Raw genomic sequence first — 20003 nt, 5'->3', positions numbered from 1 at the left:
CTTCATTGTGGCTTTTCCACAAAATACCACGGCCTGGGCAAATCTATTTTGAAGATATGGTGTTAGAAGAAGTTTAAGTTTAAAAAATTTGGCTCTCAAAAAAGAAATTTCAATCGTTGTACTATTGATATTTGGCTCTGTTGACTAATGAGTTTGCTGACCACTGCTCTAGGGTAACAGTGTGTGTTCAAAGTATGTATAGACATGAAGAGACATGATGTTAGACAGTTTCTTCCAATGGTCTGAAGTCAAGAGATGCGAGTTACTTGAAGTGATTTAAAAAGCACAGACCACTATCCACCATGCTGGAAAACCGCCATGGTTTTATTCTCAGTAGCTTCACATTAATACAGATGCTTTTTATTTTGTGCTGAGAAAAACAGTCTGTTACACGTAATGTAACTTGAATATACAACATAGAAACTCGTCCTAAATTAGTTACAACAAGAACCTACAAAAACTTCATAGGAAAAAAAGTTACCTAATATTGCCACCAGAGTTTTTAGTAGACGGACCCAGTCAGACCCTGTCACCAATGCTCAGCTCTGTAAACAGTGGTTATTTCCGTATTCTGGGGAATCATTAATATCAGGGGCAAGGGACTCAGCCTAAAAAGTTCTAGCACATCACTATGTACTGTACAGTCCTCAAAAATAATTTATCGTACTGTTTCTAAAAAAAGGTACTAGGGTTGTTCTTTTGCTCTGTTTCCATGGTCTGGAGCTGCGCGCGAGCACTTTTGTCTAACAGTCTAAACACACGAGAACTGAACCGCAATTCACAATCACAGAGAGGAGGTGGTGGAGTCGAGGACTTCACGCCCATTGCACACCGTTGGCACATACGTGCTTGCCGAGGCTGAAAAAAACAAAGCAGGAGAGGAACTTCAGTGTTAGAGCAAGCGGGCAGCACAGGTAATAGCACAAATCATACCAGGCACTCATCATTCAGTTGAAAACTGATTCTGACTTGGCTTTGGAAAATGCTAGAAGATTTCATACTGTGATAGGCCAACTTTCTAAATGCGCTCTGCTCCATATTACTTTTCATCCAAGTATACACCTCCATTGATGTCATGCATCTTGAAGAGAGTTTATCAGCATACTTGTTGTTGAAAGAAGCCACTTGTGGGTTTAAAATGAGCCCTGGTGATATATAAACTAGCTCGAACACCATGTGCAAAATTGAAAGCTCACTGCAATTTTCTCCCAGATTGTTCAATTAATTATGATTTTCAATACCTTAATTAATTTTGTTCTCTCTGGGGAGGGATGCCTCTTACATAGTTCCACGGGTCAGCTGTGAATTCCTCTTCCTAAAAGAATGGTTTGCTATATTCTCATTGTTCTAGTGGATAACCTCAATGGAAACCATAGCAAGGGCTGGTGTCCCAAGAACTTCAATTTCGTGATAGTTCTCCAAAAGGAAGATATTCCAAAAAGACGACATGCTTGTTAATGACAATAGTGACAAACTGTGTGAGTCTAACGTGGGTATAGATGTTATTTCTTTTTATGACACTCAGTTTTTCAAGATACAGCTCATAGCTCTTGTTGTTTTGGAAGTTTTGTTTTTATGAGAAATCTAGCTATAGCTAAGCTCTACTTAACCCTTAATGTTCTCTCCCCTCCCCCCCCCCCCCCCCCGAATGAGCACAAAAGCAAGGAGCCCCTTTCTTCCGTGGAATGAAACTAGGTAGCCAAGAGAATCAGAGATAATCCTATGTTACCTTTCAGAGCTGTTTATGTCCCATCCTCTGGCCTGAACATCTGGACATACTCTGCCTAGAAGGAGCTGATCTTCTTGGCTACCTGACCAAGCCCAGGTCAAACCACTCAGCTGTCCCATTCCTTAAGGGCTTATCTCTCGGTTAGTAATCAAACAAATGTCATGCTAAGGTGTTCATGCCTGATAATGGAAATAGTCTTGCTCTATAGAATTGCATTTTTCATTGGAATTTCGTTAGACATGAAGGAGAAACTAATTATGAAATCTGAGATTACATGGCATTCAGTGGAGGAGCATTCATCATATTTGGGGGGACTGAAGTCTTTCAGCAGGCCAACCACCAGGCAAGCTACAGACTCAGTTTTGCAATGATTACTTGGCAAGGTAGGTGAAGACATCTGTGAAGTCAAGTCTGTGTGGCTGTGTAAGGTCACAGCGGAGTCCTGTGGCATGCTAACTCCTTTAGAGATGCTTCCTTTTTATAAGTTTTAAGATAACCTTCAGTTTTCTTTACAATATGAGCCCCCTGAAAGCTATAGCATCTTTGGGGGAGGCTTGAGGAAATGGCATTATCTATTGTACATTTCCTGAAACTTCTAGGACAAAGACATTTCACACAATGGGTGCCTGATAAGTACTTGATGGAAAGTGATAATGATAGTAATTCCAAATGTGAGGGCTTCACTTCATTCTTTGGAGGGTTTCGTTATATACTTTATCTGATTCTAGCTTCATCCAAGTTAGGCCAGGTAGGAGCAAGAACAAGGTGAAGACCAAACCACAGTTCACGGGCCTCTGAGGAGAGCACGCCTGGCCGTTTCATACGTGTCCTTTCTGCAGCTTCTTTGTTTCCAACTGTCTACACGACATTTCCATGTGGATGTTTAATAGGTATTTCAAAATCAAGTGCCAAAGCATAACGCTTGGTTCCTTAACTTGTCCCAGTCTAGTTTTCATTTCCTCAGTGAAAAGTCTCAGGATCCAGCCAATTACCCAAACCAGAAGTCTAGCATTATGCCCCCTTCCTTCTTCATCCCTCCTCCTATGCCAAGCCTGTCTCCAGGTCCGGTCATCTCTGTCTCCACATCCAACTACTCCCAGCTTTGCAGCTTCCACCCCGGGCCAATCCAGCAATATTTTACTCTTAGCGACTGCACTAGCTGCACCACCAGTATCTCTGTTTCCCTGCAATCGATGATCTATACAGCAGTGAGAGCGAGTTCGTTAAAAATGACTACACACCTCCGATGGCTTCCCTCTGTGCTCTTCTTAACCCTGGTTTATAAATCCCAGGGTGATTCCCATGCCTCTCTTTCTGCGTTTGCCCAATTCTAGGCCCCCCCCCTCCACACTCTACCCCTGTTATTCTAGGCCTCCACCCACTCCACTCTACCCCCGTTTTTGCTTTTGTCCTCAAATACAGCATATCTGTTTCTCAGCTGCAGGCCTTTGAAGTGGCTGTTGCCTCTGCAAGAATGTTTTTTCTTCTCTTAATCACATGCCTGGCTCCTTCTTGCCATCCACATCGGAAATGTCACCTCCTGAAAAAGGTTATCATCAGGCATTCTAATCTAAAGTAGCTGACTAGTTACCCTCCGTCACATTACTCGATTTTAAAACGGATTATTTTTTGCTTTTTTATTTATTAGTGTCTTATACTCTTGACTAGAAACTACAAAAGGGAGCTCTGCTTGTCTTTTTTATGACTATATCGCTATTGCTGATCACAGAATACACACTCTGTAAATATTTCCTGAATGACTGGTTAAATGGTTGCATTTCAAAGAAGGTGGAAACCAACGGAAGTTTCAAGAAGGAAATAACCTTTTAACCTGAAGAAACGACCAGCAAGGGTAAGGCCTGTGGGTAGCCTTGAGTGGGGACAGGTAGGCCCTTGTGGGGACAGGTAGGCCCTTCTGCTTCCCAAGCCACATCGTGTGGCATTGCCCGTCAACCACCCTTGCAAAGTGGCTCAGGCTGTCAGCATCCTCTAGCAAGCATGCTGCCTTTGACATTTTGACTAATCTCTTCATCTTTCCCAGGATCGAGTTTTATTACTTCTGTGAAGGGTTTTCATTTTCAGAGATCGGAGAAGTATGAAGTGTAATGGGGGCGGGTTGAGAAGAACCCGCCTAGAATGCCTGTCTATCTTGGACTAGTTTAATACCCTCTCTCCCTGGGTTTTTAAAGACTGCATCAGAAACCTACTGTGCTATTCCCCATACTATTATGGAACTTGCACTGCTGTTCTTAAGTGTGCTCTTAGAATCTGCTTGCTCACTGCATTCTAACATTTTAAAACTGGGTGTATTTTGACTAGGTAAGCACCACATGCAGGGGCTGCAAAGGTAGATGCATGAACGTCCCTAAGTTATAGCTTCAAATAACCTTCTCCTAGACATCCCGGGGACATCATTATGAGAGTTCACAAAGTAACTGAATCATCTACCTGCTTCATAAGGATATTAAAGGGAACAACCTATGTTACAGTGTCTAAACTCTTCGAGAGGGAGATAATATAAGCTCAGGGTTTTCTTACAAAGAGTAATAACAGCGAAAAACACTCCCCAAACTCTTTCTGCAGCTGTTTTCTTCCCTAAGCACATTTTAGTTATATTGAAGGGAATTGTAACTTGCATTTCCCTGCTTCTCTTTTACTGCTTCATCTGTAGCTTTTGCCAGTGTATTTTATTATATAAAAAAAAGAAATCTCATTTTTGTACATGCTGCTGAATATAGTAGGAAAAATTACTCTTTTATGAGTCTAGTCTAATCTCAGTTACTTTGTCTTTCATAAATATTTCACATATGTCTCCCATATTAGTCTCTTTGTGATTCCCGCAGGTAGTAAAAGATGTGTAAGAGCCAAGTACTACGTGTGTGTTTTCGATGAGCTTTTGCTATTATTCTGATGAAATTCTCATGAGATTTTTAATGGTGTAAGTTTAGTCCATATTCTTAAGTGCAGTGAAGCAGATTTCTATAATCATCCTTTCTGTCAGAAATAAAGAGGCTGAAGGCTTGTTTTTGGCTTTTCTGGGAGTGGGGGTTAGTTACTCTAGGCTAAGATGGTACTTTTTGCTATTCAAGTTGAAAACTGAAGATAGCTGAAAAAGCGCCACTGTTGATCACAAAAGGGCAATCTGCACCCATCAAAAAGCATATTTTGCTTCTCAAACTTGGTAAAGCATTGGAACAGCCAAGTGGCAGTTCTGTCTCCACTATGAAATTCATTTCTCTTACACCAGTAATGCTTGTGCCCGCCAGGCTTTGGAGAAAATGGTCTTATTTTTTTTCAGGGAATTAGGCACTAAATCAATGCTAACCATATTTATTTAATAGATTCTTATGGATGCCAAGTGTTAGTCAATTCAGTGGCTTAGATTTGGTTCCTGAGAATCAGTGTGTTACTGTAACTGTGTAATATATCAGACTTGGAAAAGGAGAAAGCAAACATTGAAACAGAGACATTCCACCAGTTTGTTCCCATCTGTTCCATTTCCTTGTTCCTAGTGACCCCCCCAAATTTTTTCCCTGTCATGTCAGCTTGTTTAGATATTTTAATGCTATGATCATAGAATCCAACTTCTATCAACTGTTTGTTGCCTTGTCTTCCTGCTTCATCACTGAACCTGTTTTCTTATTCACCACCTTGATTTTACTTGTGCTACGGCCCCTTAGTCCCATTCCAGAAGTTCATCTGCTGATTAATATATGTTGTCAGGCAGATGATGACACTACTAGTCCCTGATTTGGTAGCCTGGCTATGTCAGAGATTTCACTGTGGAAGGAAAAATCCATTGTTAAGAAATGTGGGCTAGATTCTCGGAGGAATGATCTTAAGCTGTTAACAGTGGATTTAAGAGGAAATTATATTCCTATGATGTGGAAGAAAAACCTACGCACTCATATGTGGAGTTAAGAGTTAAATGCAAAGACTTCTTCATTCAGTGATTCATTCCTTGTGAGACAGGATTCATGGAAAGAGAAAATTTGGCATGGACCTTTTTTATAACCCATGAAGTGATTTAATTGGAATTTCAACAGAAATCCCACTGATCTCCAACTATACCCCTCAATCCATTGTTGCCACTTCACACTGTCATGCTTTCTTTCTAATCATGTATATCTTTTTTTAATTTTTATCCTAGCCTCCCTTACTCAAGAAGCACAAACCCACGCTGGATACAAGTAACTTGTAATTGAAAGGACTCGATAATTTTTTTGCATTTTTCTTGCCTACTCTTAGTTGTCCAACATCTCTGGTTTCTACTCTTTTCTATCTGAATGTGTTTTCAGCCAGGAATCAGGAACTTACTCCCCCTGAGGCTCCAATGCCTAATAGAAGCTATAATGTGCCACTCTGCCTAGGGATCAAGCTCTGAAGCCAAAAGTGTTCAACTCTAATGAAATAATGGAAGACTAGTCCTTCTAGCTAGTGGAGCTGATCTTGTTAGTTTCACCTTCAAAGTCCATGCAGCATCTGGACACTTTATTAGCTTTCACTGCTACCACCCTGACTTAAGCCACCAACATCTGGAGGATATAATACTTCCTGCACGATGTCTCTGTTGCTCCCTGTCTTATATTCTGCCCCTTCAGCTAACATGCTGAAAATGGTGCCTTTGAGGTGAGCTCACCTCTGAGGAAACCCTTGATTCTACTCCCAGTAATTCCAATAGAGAAATAAAGTCCTTCCTCTGTGATGCACTTCCACTTTAGACCTTTACTTTTGCAGTTCCCACTGCCTGGGATGTCTTTCATTCAGACATGGATGGCCATGTACCCCTTCTTGCATTTCCTTCATGTCTCGGCTCAAATCTGGCCTGTCTATAGAGGACTTGCCTGGTCACCCTATAAAAAAAAAGTAACTCTCTCTAACCCAGGACACTGTATTTGTCTATACCCCATGTTATTTTTGCACTTCACTTAACAGCTGATACAATACGTATTATTGGTTTGTCTGACTGTTCCTACTCTAGCCTGTTAGAATGTAAGCACTGTGAATGTAAGCTTAGAGCTGTGCTTACGTTTCTTGAATGAATTATCCATTTTTTTTTCATATTTATCTGTTAAGGATCCCTTTCCTAAAGTCTCTGAATTTGCTCCAGGTAGGGAAGATGTTTTAAATTTTTTTTTTCCATCTGATAGGGATTTTGTGGCATAAGCACATAAGTATCTCCCTTGTTTGGTGTTATTCAGAGAGTTTCACTTAATATGAAAAGGGAGTAGGAAGGAGAAATAGTGTAGCATAAACTGATATTAGACACTTTGCTTGCTTTCAGGTATTCATAATCTAGAGTCAATATATGGGCAGTAATTGATTATATACATAATTCCTTTTTAATTAGCATATCTTCATAGTTCTGATCATGGGTACCATGTTCTCAAAGGCATTAATGAATTTGGGGTTACATGGAAATGCATATGACTATTGGTATCTCATACAATATTGGACTCTGGTTTAGGAATCCCCTTTGAGCTACTGTCTTTATGTTACATTCAAATATATGGGACAGAATGGAAAATGTGCAATGTAATTTAGCTCAAGAAAATGATACTTGCTTTTAAAGAACAATTTAAGTGGAAGAAATTTTATATTTTTGGTCTATACATTTACAACATTCCTTTGTGTGTGTGTGTGTGTGTGTGTGTGTGTGCGTGCGTGTGTTGAATCAAATCTCATTTTCCAAGCAGCTTTATGGGTAGCCCCTCTGAAGAACCACATCTCTGTGCAGCTTGAATGAAGGGATCTTTGGGTCTCTTATGGGCATGATTTATGTCATTGAACTCCCTGGCATGGGCTTTTGAGAGGAATAAAAGTCTATACTCATGCTGTAGAACAAGATGCTGTTACGTGTGGCACTGAAGGGAAAGCTTTTGACAAAAAAAAAAAAAAAAAAAAAAAAAAAAAAAAAAATTCAAATGCTAAGATTCTTATTGTCCTAATGGTCTCTGCCATGAATTTTATAAACCGAGTTGGGGCAGGAAATCCAGCAAGGCCAGAGGAACCACATAGCAGCTTTTGAGAGTTTTATCTCTGAATTCAGTTATCAAATTCCTGAGTGAATCTAATAGATAGGGCCCTGGGTTTCTCATCTAGAAATGTGGTGATTACAATAAATGATCCATAGCATCTCTTCCAGCTCTAGTCTCAGGTCGCTGTTATTCAGGGGTCCTCAAACTTTATAAAGTGGGGGCCAGATCACGGTCCCTCAGAGAGCTGGAGGGCTGGACTATATGAACTACTAATTCCTACTGTAACACCTCGGCTGCGCTCACTGCCCAAAAAACCTGGCGGGCCGGATCAGACTCCTCTGCGGGCCGCCTGTGGCCCACGGGCCGTAGTTTGAAGACCCCTGCGAGTGTTATTAAGGAAGGTGGGCTACATTTGCTTGGGGAAAACCAGTGAAATATTAGAGGTAAAGAGAAAATGATTTCAAGGTTACAAAGGAGCAGTCGCGAGACGAATACAACGAAATGTTAAATAGAACTCAGGAGAGGTATTAAACATCAACCTGCTGGTCTTTGTAGGGTTATCTATTACAGCTCTCTATTCTCCCATCCTCACTTAGGAAGGAAAGGAATGAGATTCCCAGGAAGGCTGTGGAAATGCCTTCCCAAAGGGAAAACGGATGGACATCGTTTAGATTTGGATGCTCTGGATAGATTTGGCCTGGAAGCACATGGCTTAACTTGCCAGATATTCTAGGTTTCTCATGCATTAGCCACTGAGGATTTATGTCTATAGCATCCCTATGCCTACAGCAGGAAGACCGTCATTCAGTCTGTGTTGCATAATTATTGCTAATTTGCCTGGTGGAGGAGCACATAGTGTCATCCTGGGACTCGCTGAACTATAAAGGGTACTATGCTGTTTTCCTGGACGTGCACTATAGAGAAGAAATTTGGGTGTCGCCTGCTACTTTATTCTGTTATAAAAAAAAAAAAAATCACATTTGGACTTGAAAATGGCTTTCCTTCTCCTGGTTGGGGTATCTTCTCCTGGTTGGGGTATCTTGGCCATTGATATGTGCAAAGTGTGTCCTCCGCTGCTTGCTTTTCTGTGGAAAAGCGTGCTGTGACGAAAAGACTGCGGACTTGACCTTTCTGTGCTACCGATTTCTTCTTATAATGTGAAAATGCTTTGTAATAAAGAACCATTCTGTTAATTGAGCAGTTCACACATTGCCACCTAGACAATTGCCTTTCTGCACAAGGTTTGGGCAGAGGAAATCCATCTCCACATGCCCGTGGCTCCTCAGGGACTCAAACCTGGGCATCCTTACAGCAGAGGCCTCTTGGCTGAACTTAACGGTAATGACATGCATGCATCTGAATGATCACCACAAGCAAGAGACACACACACATCCCCGTAGGAGAAAGTCGGTGCACATAATGGCTCTGAAGAAGATTGGGCACACTCCATTTCTCACCTCTCTCTCCCCCCAGGCTAGGCCGACGCGAACCCATATCAGTGACAACAATGTTCTGACCTGTGTGAGTCCCGTAAGGGTTTTACGCTGCGTCACTTCACATGCACACCCAGCTTTTACCTTCAAAACGAATGCAGTTGTACTTACATTCGCAGCATCCCTTCTTGATTGCCTGTCTGTGGGAACCAGCTCCTGCAAGCCCCTTTGCTTCTATAGCTGAACAAAATAAAGAATGACCTCTTTTCTTTCTCATCCAAATACAAAGGAAGTTTGCTTACGTGAATGGGTGTGAGAGCAGCATGACAAGCATGAGTTTAGGACTTTGGGGCCTCTGAGCACGGGCCTTGGAAAGAGCATCCCCGGTTTCAGTTAAAGTGTTCTGAGTGGCCAGGTGCTTCTGTGACATAAATGCCTTCTCTGGAGGGTTGTGGAGAGAGCCAGGGAGAAACTGCACGGGGCTGTGGCCATTGGAGTCACAAATACCTCTGTCTCTCCGAACCCGTGTCTGTATCCTCTTTAAGACCTTCCCATCCTGCACTGAGACCAGTGGATAAAGTAGATAGGATGGTGTAGACTGAGTTTCTCAAAATATACTCCTCGACCACTTCCATTGAACCACAGGGACATCTTTTGCTCCAGACCACACGAATCAGAACAGCTATGGGTAGGGCTTGAGAATCTTTACTTCAAAGAGTTGTCCCCCCCATTTTTTTTGGACACAAATATTGTGAATTATTGGCCCAAGGTTATACTTAATGGAGAAAAGTTAGTTCCCTTTATATTCTGACTCCCACTGTGTATTATTAATAGCACACAAATAAGATTGGTCTTTTTTTTTTTTTTTTTTTTTTTTTACACCTATCAGTATTCAAATATTTCTCCAATGGCGAGTTTTCTGAGATGTCCTTACGCACGTTCTTTCTTTCATGACTGCTTCTGAGTTTGGTCATGCTTTGCCATCTCTTTGGAGCTCTGAGCTAGCAACAAGATTATTTTTACCAGGGGTGAACTTGCCGTACAGGCTCAGGTAACCTTCCTTTCATTCCCTCTGTAGAGCCTACCACGTGCCCAGCCTCATAGGAACTTTCCCAGCTTGCATTCTGGGTGAAGTAGCATGATACAGCAATTTGGTGCACTGGCTTTGAAATCAGAGAAACTGATTTTAAATTCTGGTTCTGCCATTTGCCAGATGTGTGACTCTGGGTAAGTTTCTTTATCTCAAAGAGATGTGAGTATGTTATGAGATACAGTATACAAGTACACAAATGAAGTATTTAACGCAATGCTCAACACATAGAAACACTCCATAGATGATAGTTCCTGTAACGATTAATAATAATCGTTATTATTAATTATTGTCAGTTCTTTTGTGTTTGCTCAAGAAATAAATAGGTTTCTCTAATATCCAAAGAAAATTACTTCCCAAGTTTTGTCATGTTCTGGGATTCAATCATCTGGTACCCAAAAGTGTAGCTGAAAAGTCACTAATGTCCCCTTCCCTATAGCAGCTCTCAACCACAGAGTGCTGTATGCAGAGCATCACTGAACATGTGCTATCAGCCATCGGTCTTCCCTTTGTTTGCTGGGGGAAGGGCTGCCCTGTTCAATTGTATGCTTTGCTGGAGAAACTGGGGCACTAATGCAATTGCTTACTCTGTGATGCTGAGCTATTTTGAAGTATTCTTTCTAATTGACTTGAGGCAAATTGTGAAGTAGTCATTTGTCTCTGTCACTTCAGTCCTCCTTCCTCCTCTCTGGACTCCACTCCTTCTTCCTCTTCATCCTTCTGTCAGTGAATGTCTCCTACTTTATATCTTAGATGAGCTGAAAATGACTTAAAAAGTGGTCCCCTCTTGGTATTATACATTTGTGCTTTAGAGGATGCTAAAGAATTAAACAAATGATTCTCTAAGAATAGTGTTTCAAACATTTCAGTATTCAGGCTAGTTGGAGAGAAGTTTGGACTGGACAGTTATCCTGGTAAACCTTCAGTTCAAACTCCCTTGTCAGCTGGTTCTCACCCGAAAAAACAGCATCACTGAAATAGAGGAAAATCTACTCCAGCATTTTCCAAGGTGTGTTCCATGGGAAGTTAGTTCGTCTAACTATTATCTAATACTTTTAAGAAACTCCGTAAATGACAACATTAAAGGGTTTCCTTGCTGTAGAGATTCTCAAAACCTTTAACATATTCAGGTTAAAAGAGGTACTTTGAATTTCCAAGGGCACATTTAGGATGCAGCATTTTCTATCTTATTTGATTATTTATCTTCCTCTTTTGATTTTTTATGGAGCAACTTCAACATTTATGTGACACAGAACATACTTGTCAGCTCTCTAGGACAATGAGTAAACTGAGACAGGGAGCAATAAAGTGAAGTGCTCAAGGTTGCCTACAGAACTGGTTGCAGTCAGGACTAAAAACCAGGCTCACTGACTCCACAACATGGTCAAAAATCCTACTTGGAGTCACAGATGTAACATCTGTCTTCTCTGCTGAATTGTGTGTACTGCCAAAACAGGAATGTTTCCTCTTCTGCTCACCACTGGACCCATAGCATCTAGCACAGTACCTGGCACTTAGCGGTTGGACAAGTACTTATTAAAAACTGAATTGAGATTGTTCATGGGGATAGACATCTGCTGTCTGTTCCTATCCATTGCTTCCCCACTCCCCAGCCTGCTCCCTACTATAGGGGTGTGTATGAAGGGGTAAGTTCCATACTTACACTGAGAATATGTGGTCCCGGTTCCACTGACACTGAACCTGTTGAGGTGCAGTCTGTGTGTGACCACATTCTTCTGGGGTTGGAACAGCACGATGTGCACCTTGGGTGCAAACAAACAGCCCAGGACCACGAAGCCGCTTAGGCTAACAGATATGCACATGGTTGTCGTCTGCACCTGTAAGAATAAGTTGTAAATTCTGGCTGTAAATTCAATCAGGGGCCCAACTAAAAAGAGCACTGAAAAAAATACCAAATTAAAAAATCTCCAATCATCCACAGTTCTGTTCTTATTATGGACAAACCAACGCAATAATTATATTTTAAATCTTCCAAGTTTGAGATGTTCATGGAAACATTGCTTGGATTTGTAAGCACACACTATTTGCGTTGGCTGCTCCTGAATTCTTGCCAAGACTTCACATTGATTTTTATGTCCTGCTTGTTTTTTCTTTATATTTGTATAAAGATATTTCTGCAGAACCACTGAATTCAGAATCTTAAGTAGTAAAATGCCAATAGTCAATGATGAACTGACCAGCTTGCGATGGTGTCAGTCAATCAGCTTGGCTTCTCTGTATTAAAAACACATTTGGGCCTTTTACATTTTTCTACCTCTTCCTTGCTGAGAGCTCTTCCTATTAGCTAGTGGTCTTACTAGTCAATATTGGGGGACACTACCAACTTTCTTCCAGGGTACCTCTTTTTTAATTACTTCACTGACATCTCTTTGGAATTTTGATACATCACATTTTTTGTTCTCTAGGCTAGTAGTCGGCAAACTCATTAGTCAGCAGAGCCAAATACCAACAGTACAACGATTGAAATTTCTTTTGAGAATCAAATTTTTTAAACTTAAACTTAAACTTCTTCTAATGCCACTTCTTCAAAATAGACTCACCTAGGCCGTGGTATTTTGTGGAAGAGCCACACTCAAGGGGCCAAAGAGCCGCATGTGGCTTGCGAGCCGCAGTTTGCTGACCACGGTTCTAGGCTTCTATATACCCATCCTTTCTCCCTCTTTGCTTCCCCTGAAAATATACATCAGAACTAGATTTTAGCATTTCTTCTTTTCATGTTCTCCTTCTTCATCTTCTCTGATTTTATCATTTGTTCTGGCCTCAGGTTCCGTAGGGTTTTTGAAAAATCCCAAACTAGATTCTACATATTTTATCAGTTTTTATACTGAAAAATGGAAATTAATTATTTCTTGTATAAGTTTCTACTCAGAGTGGCTATGGTAAATCCTGGAGTAATTTTAGATTTCTTTTTCATTTTCCCACCAGACAATGCTATTATCAGATAGCATAATTCCTTATGACTTAAAGTTTCCAACTTTCTTCTTTAATAAAGGAAAGCCAAATACTGAATAATTAACTGGAGAAGCCACATACTTTTAGAAGGATTCATTCTGTTTTTGATAAAGAAAAATACTCAGGTTACATTTGTAGCATAATTCTTCAGACTCTAGTTTTACTTTAAAGGATGCAAACATCATTCTTAGTATCTTAAAGCACTTGTCTCCCTTAATGAGTCCAGTGACCTCCAACTTGGCCAAAAATTGCAAGGTCTTTTCTCTTTTGTCAACTCTTTAGAAAAGACTCTACCATCTAATTTCATGATGTAGAAGCCTTGAAAAATAATATCTGTGTTATTTACAGTGAGTTCAATTCCTAGCACAATTTTTTTTACATATATGTATAATATTATATTAGAACTGTACTCTTCCTGCCTTGGTTTTGACTTTGGAGCCAATATGAGAGAGGGAAAATATCATAATAAGGGTAAAATGCATTCAAATGTGCAAATTTTCAAGCATTTCTATAACTTTGAAACTCCTGATACACATTAAGACATTACAAGGAGAGAAGAGAAGAGGCTTTCATGAGGAAAATATCCTGGAAAAAGCTGTGCTGTGTGTCCTGTACTCTCCAATCCCTTAGAGGGCTGTGCCTCTCTCCTCACTTAACTTCTAGAGAGCAGTGCTTCACTGGCCATTCACAGAAGGGTTGAGGTTTTCTGCAAGAGGAGAATGCCCTGGCCTGGGGCCTGATTCCTGTCATGGAAATCTAGAAGGTGAGCAGAGGCTAATTACTCTGTGGCAGAACACAGACACTTGCTACCGTGCTGAAATAGCCCTTTACAGACTTATCACAGCAAAGGATTTGTGAGAAAGACAGGCCATGCTATAAAAAGTTGCCATGAGTAGCCTTGCTCACGTGGAGCAGCCTGGAGTATTCCCAGAGAGAAGATGGAGGGGCACATTCATAGCTGGGTGTCCTGGGACTGAGCCAAGAGCCACAAGAGGAAACTCAGAATAGAGAATTGCCAGCCAGCTCACTCGAGGTTCTGCAGGGGGGAAGGGCCAACGGGGGACTTCTGAAGATCACAGGAAAACACCCTTTAATCATCTCCCAGGTATTCTGAGGACACATCTTTAACTACTGTGGACTTAGAGATTATAGAGCCATCCAGCCACATAAGAACTGTCCTACTTCTTCCTTATTCCTCTTTAACCAGGGCTGAGAGGGAAATAGCGACTGGTGGATTGGGGAGTGTGAGCAGGAGAAAGGAGAAGCCGACTACTGGAGGCTCTCAGCCCAAGGCAGACCAGACCTCAGGAGAAATGAGATTTAATGGTAAGTTAAGATATGATTTTGATAATTACATAGAACTAGGTATTTAAAATTTCCACTGAAAATGATAGTAGGACCCTATGATTCCCAAGAGCACAAACATTCATAGGCCTACCATGGCTGTGAGTGCTTTCATGCATTGCTCCATCCCCAGCACCGGAATGCTACTCACGTATGGTGACACTCAGTGTTTGAATGCGTCCATTGGACTTCATGCAGGGCTAGGGATGATTGCTCTCAGAAATACTAACGGGGCAATTGGAGGCAGAACTAAAATTGCATTTTGGTCCCAGTTTATGCAGCAAAATAATTCAATATACCTGTTGTAAATCTGACATTTTTTAATATTTTTACAAAGGCTAGGTATTAGCTTTATAGTTTTAGTTGTCCAGTTTCTTCAATAAGTCACACTATTAAAAGCCTGTATTCATGTATAATTCTGTGTTCTGTCTCTTTGTGTACTTCAGGCTGCCCTGTTTTCATCTGCATCACACTCCTAGCAACACTTGAGATGGTTAATCACTCCCTACTTTTTGGTTTCCTGGATACATCCTTCCCTCACGGACTGGTCCTTGTCTTATTTGTCTTGGATTTTTCTCTCCTACTTGAACTTTAAGTGCTGGATTGTCTTATACCTCAGTTTTAGACTCCCCTCTTCACCTTCTCATCAATTTTCATGGCTTAAGTAACTTCTATGTTGATGATGTTCAGGTATTTATTACCGGATTCACCCTTCTTCTGGACATCCAGACTTATGTATCTAACTTCCATCTTGGCATGTTGTTTTGGATATATAATAGATATCAGAATTACTCTGCAAGCAAAACTTGATGCATTCCCTCAAGTGTCTCCATTCGAATAACTGGTTTCCAATGTGCGAACCAAAAACCTGGGATGACTCCTTGTCATCCTTGATTTTGCTATTTTCTTTACTCCCACACATCCAATCCAACAGCAAGTTCTGTTGTTTTTTTCAGGAGCTATTTATGTCCTTTTGTGCTTCTACATGTCTTTCAAAAAGAGACTCTACTGTCTTTGTTTGGGACTTTCTTTTCAAGGATATTTGTATAGCAAATAGTCTTAGAAAATACAGTACCTACCTGTAGAGCAAAGAGTTGAACTATATATATATATATACCTAGGCAATTGTTCAACCATTCAACTGTAGCTATGTTGCACACTGACCATCAGGGGGCAGATGCTCAATGCACAGGCATGGAAACTTGGAACAGACTGATGAATCTCAAAGGGAAGGAGGAAGGAGGGAGAGCAGGAAGAGATAAACCAAAGATCTTATATGCATACTAGAGGCCTAGTGCATGGATTTGTGCACCGGTAGGGTCCCTTGGCCTGGCCTGCAGAGATCAGGCCGGAATCGGCAGTCTGACATCCCCTGAGGGATCCTGAATTGCAAGAGGGTGCATGCCAGGTCGAAGGATCCCACCAGTGCATGAATCCATGCACCGGGCCTCTAGTCTGTTATAAAAGATCCAGGTTCCCTAATGTCCTAGTTCCTTCCTTGTAATGCAGCCACTGACTGTGCAGCCATAACCCTGCCTAGTGGGCATGGCCTGTGGGAAGTGGAGCTCAGGAAACTAGAGCCAGTGCTGACACTCTGGCTGTTGTTATTGCTTTGAGTCACAAAGCTGTTTTTGACAGCATCAACAAAACTATGTCAGGCTAACATGTTACCTGATAAGTATAGTAGAATCTCAGACTCTGTAGTCTTTGACGGTTTTAGTCATGAGACTAGAATGGCTTTTTCAAAGAGGAAGGATGAGGGCCTTAGGGGCTGATGAATAGGATTTGAGAAAAGTCCATGGGAATCAGTAGCAAGCATGTGGACCAAATTGAATAGTAATCACCTATTCAATAAGCAGTGATTCACCTTATTGCCTATTAATGAGGAAGATTCGGGAAGGGGGTCAAGGCTGAGTAACAGAGGTAGGTTCAGATAGGGTTAGCTGGACTTGTGCTGTGTTCTTGCTCATTTTCCTCTGGGGGTGGGAGTCGAGTGGGGTGAATTTCCAAACTGATTCAGCTCTGTCCAATTCTAATAACTAGCACCAAAATTTTTCCTGGTGGGCAGAGAGTTGTGCTTCCCTTCACATAAAAGTTGCAGAGACATGCACCTACACTGGGCATGAAAAGAGGGCCCTTCAGAGAAGGCAGAAACCAGGTGAACTGTTTGAACTTTGGCTGGTTCCCTTTGGAACATGAGGGCGCAGGGAGCATAGTGCTTATTAAGGAAGAATGACAGCAGCTGAGCTCTCTTAGTGCTTGTCCCCCGCTGAGGTCTCTCATGCCAGATTTAGATCCATTGCACTGAGGTCTCTCATGCCAAATTTAGATTCATTGCAAGATGACAAGGTCTCAGTTGTTTTATTTTGCAGCAGAACCCGGCTGCAAAAAAATGAGCTTCAGTGCTGTCTGTGAGATTTTTCTGAGATAAAAAAAATGCTCAGAAGGCACAGATAATGCATTCACTAATATTTGGATTCTTACTGACCTGGATTAGGTTTAAAATACTGACAAAGTGCTGCACTGAAGAATGAGAAATGGATGAAAAATAGATAAATTCTTGCATCCAGCTGCAGCACAGGTAAACTTCCCTAGCCCTTACATTAAAGCAGTTAAAACCTTAAAATGTGTTCTCATGAGGAGACAGTCAATGCCCTGGATTAAGATGGACTCCTTCAAGAAAGTTGCTGTTGTGCAAGTCAAGGCCAAGTTAGCTGAAATTCACAAAGCATGCTCCCAGGCAGAAAGCATCTGGCTCTAACTTCTGAGTCAAGGGGTCCTCAAAATTGAGATGAATAATGACAGTAATGGTGATCTTGCCATCCAGTTTAGGGTTAAAGATGCTTAGAAACACTGAACCTTCGTTTGGTTGAGCCATGAGTACTTAGTCACTGCTTAGACTGAAAACCCATGTACCTTGCTCATTGGCACAGGACTGCTCTCTCCTTCCTTACCACCTGGTTCCTCCATAGTCCCTATGCCAAAGGATAGGGCCAAGGTCTCCCCATTCCCAAGGATAGCTGAAGTCCATACGCACCAAACCCAGTTCTTCTCCGAAGAACTCCAATTTTTATGCTCTGTTAGTGACAAGTCACCATCCTACCCAGAGCTGTTAGGGGAAAGGTCGTACTGTGGCTAGAATGAGACAAGTGAGGCACTTGCTTGAGATGCAGATTTAAGGGGGTACGAAAAATTCAGTAATCAAGACAAATATTTTATTGCAATATTTTAAAAAAATACGACTTCATACTAAAAACCCACGATGAAGACAGCATCGCATTTCAATAAGGGCAGGATCAGTAGCCGTGCTGTGCTGTGACATATTTAATCTTAAGGCAAAAAGAATAATTAGTAATACTGGCCCTCTCCCGATCACTGCCTTTGCAGGTGTCATCTAGCCCGCTTTGCCTTGCTAGTAGAAATTGGGACTTGGCGAACCTACTAAGTGCTGACACTTTGGTTACAGCGATGGCTGTGAGGAATAAAGTTCTTTGTGAATCAGGAGTCTCCAGTTTTGTCTCAGCATCCCTGCAACTGTGGCAGGCTAGCTTGATAGATGGCAAGATGGGTAGAAACCCTTCACCATTCTTGGCAGGTTCTCGCTCCATTGTTAATATCCTACCATCAGCTCTGATTGGAGCACCTACCACAGCCACCTAACCAGTATCCTCTCTCCTGTCTTTGATTTCTGTCATATATCCAGTGTCTTTAGAAACTTGATTTGCCCCCCTAAAATGTGAGATATTGAACTCTTCTTAAAATCTTTCAATGGTTTCTTTTTTCATATTAGAATAAAATCTGTGCTTTTTTGTGTGATAACCTATGACGTCCAACATGATCTAGCTCCCCTGCCTACCTCTCTTATAAAATATTTCTTCTATTTGCTTATTAAAGTGGGACCATATATACTTTTATAAGATTTTTTTTTTTTTTTTGCTTAGAAGTGTTTGCACTTGCTATTTCTTCTGTCTGGCACATAAAATTCCCATGCTTGGCTCTTTCCCATCCTCCAGTGGAGTATTATGAAATAGGCACTAGTAGGGGTGGCAAACACTTTTTAAAAAAGAATTTGAGATTCAATATACATGTTTTTAAATCTTCAAAATAGTCAACATGAGAAAATCAGAATTTCTCTGTAAGTATTTGAACCTTGTCAAAATTCTGGAACCACTTCTGAGGCTCTACCAACTGTAGGTCAAGTGCTTCATTTGTCCCAACCCCAATAACAATGCAACATCTTGATACTCAAAGGATGGTCTTTAGTCTAGCAGCATCTCCATAAGCTGGGAGCTTGCTAGAAATTCAGACTCTTGGGCCCGATCCCTTCTTATTTTTTCAAGATCTCCAGGTGAGTTAAATGCACATTAAGTTGGAGAAACTCTGAGGTAGCACAGCCCCTCTTCCTTCCATCATAGCACTTACCCCTGCATAAGTTATTCTGCACTTTCATCCATTCATTCTTTACTCTCGATCTCTACCTCCCCTTCCTCCCCTCTAGACTATAAGTTAAAAAGAGGAGGGACTTGCCAATGTTGATAGTTTGTATCTCCAAGGCCCAGACTAAGTGCTCAAATATATTTGGAAGACATAAATGAACAAAACACACAGTAGTTACTATTAATTAATTCCTTTATGGGTAAACTTTCCACCTAAACATGGCCTCATTTTTATTTACACCATTTATACTATATATTGGATCCTTGATGGCTCACTTTGTTTCTTACACTCTCTGGAATGGTTTTGTTATAATAAGGAAGGAGAAGGACATGACCTGAATTTTCATATTTTTATCCAACTTTTTACTTGCTTTGTTTTGGATGCCTGTTATACCTTCAATTAGTTTTGGTTGTTCTAGACTCTGCTCTTTCAAATCCAGCCTCCCTATTAAGGATTGACAAGCTTGTGGTGTAATATGGAAGGCAAGCATTTGGGTCTGAAAAACAAGTTCTACTATTTCCTAACTGTGCCACCTGGGAAATTAATTATCCTCTGAGTCTGTTTATTAATCTTTTCAGTGGATAATAACATTTGCTTTCCAGGGTGCTAATGAGGATCAGTAGGCTCATGTATGCAAGGCATCTCGCAGAGGAAGGTCTCAGCGTCCATCAGGAAAAGTCCATTGCTCTTACTTTTTACATCATGTCACCTTATGCTTGAGCAAACAACCCAACGAAAAGAAAACAAGAAAAATTAAAAAATTGCAGGAACTCAAAGCCCTTAAACACTATTTAAATGAATTCCTCCGGCCGAAACTGGTTTGGCTCAGTGGTAGAGCATCGGTCTGCAGACTGAGGGGTCCCAGGTTTGATTCCGGTCAGGAGCATGTATGTTGGCTGCGGGCACATCCCCGGTAGGGGGTGTGCAAGAGGCAGCTGGTTGATGTTTCTCTCTCATCGACATTTCTAGTTCTCTATCTCTATCCCTTCCTCTCTGTAAAAAATCAAAATAAAATAAAA

General features: G+C 41.2%; 1 protein-coding gene across 1 annotated transcript in view; it reads right to left on the bottom strand.

Moving 5' to 3' along the window:
* Positions 1–301: 301 nt before the first annotated feature.
* GRM3 (glutamate metabotropic receptor 3) overlaps positions 302–20003 on the bottom strand; it is a 182364-nt gene continuing 162662 nt past the window's right edge. The window contains exons 5-7 of the mRNA XM_084897397.1: positions 11894–12068; positions 9312–9380; positions 302–858 (exon numbers count right to left, since the gene is read on the bottom strand). Of these exons, the coding sequence (XP_084753523.1) occupies positions 785–858; positions 9312–9380; positions 11894–12068 (318 nt within the window). The 3' untranslated portion in view covers positions 302–784. The remainder of the gene's footprint in view (positions 859–9311; positions 9381–11893; positions 12069–20003) is intronic.

This window comes from Pipistrellus hanaki, assembly GCF_964339955.1.
Source record: "Pipistrellus hanaki genome assembly, chromosome: 10".
In the NCBI taxonomy this organism is placed as follows: domain Eukaryota; kingdom Metazoa; phylum Chordata; class Mammalia; order Chiroptera; family Vespertilionidae; genus Pipistrellus; species Pipistrellus hanaki.
This window is presented reverse-complemented; position numbering and strand designations above follow the sequence as displayed.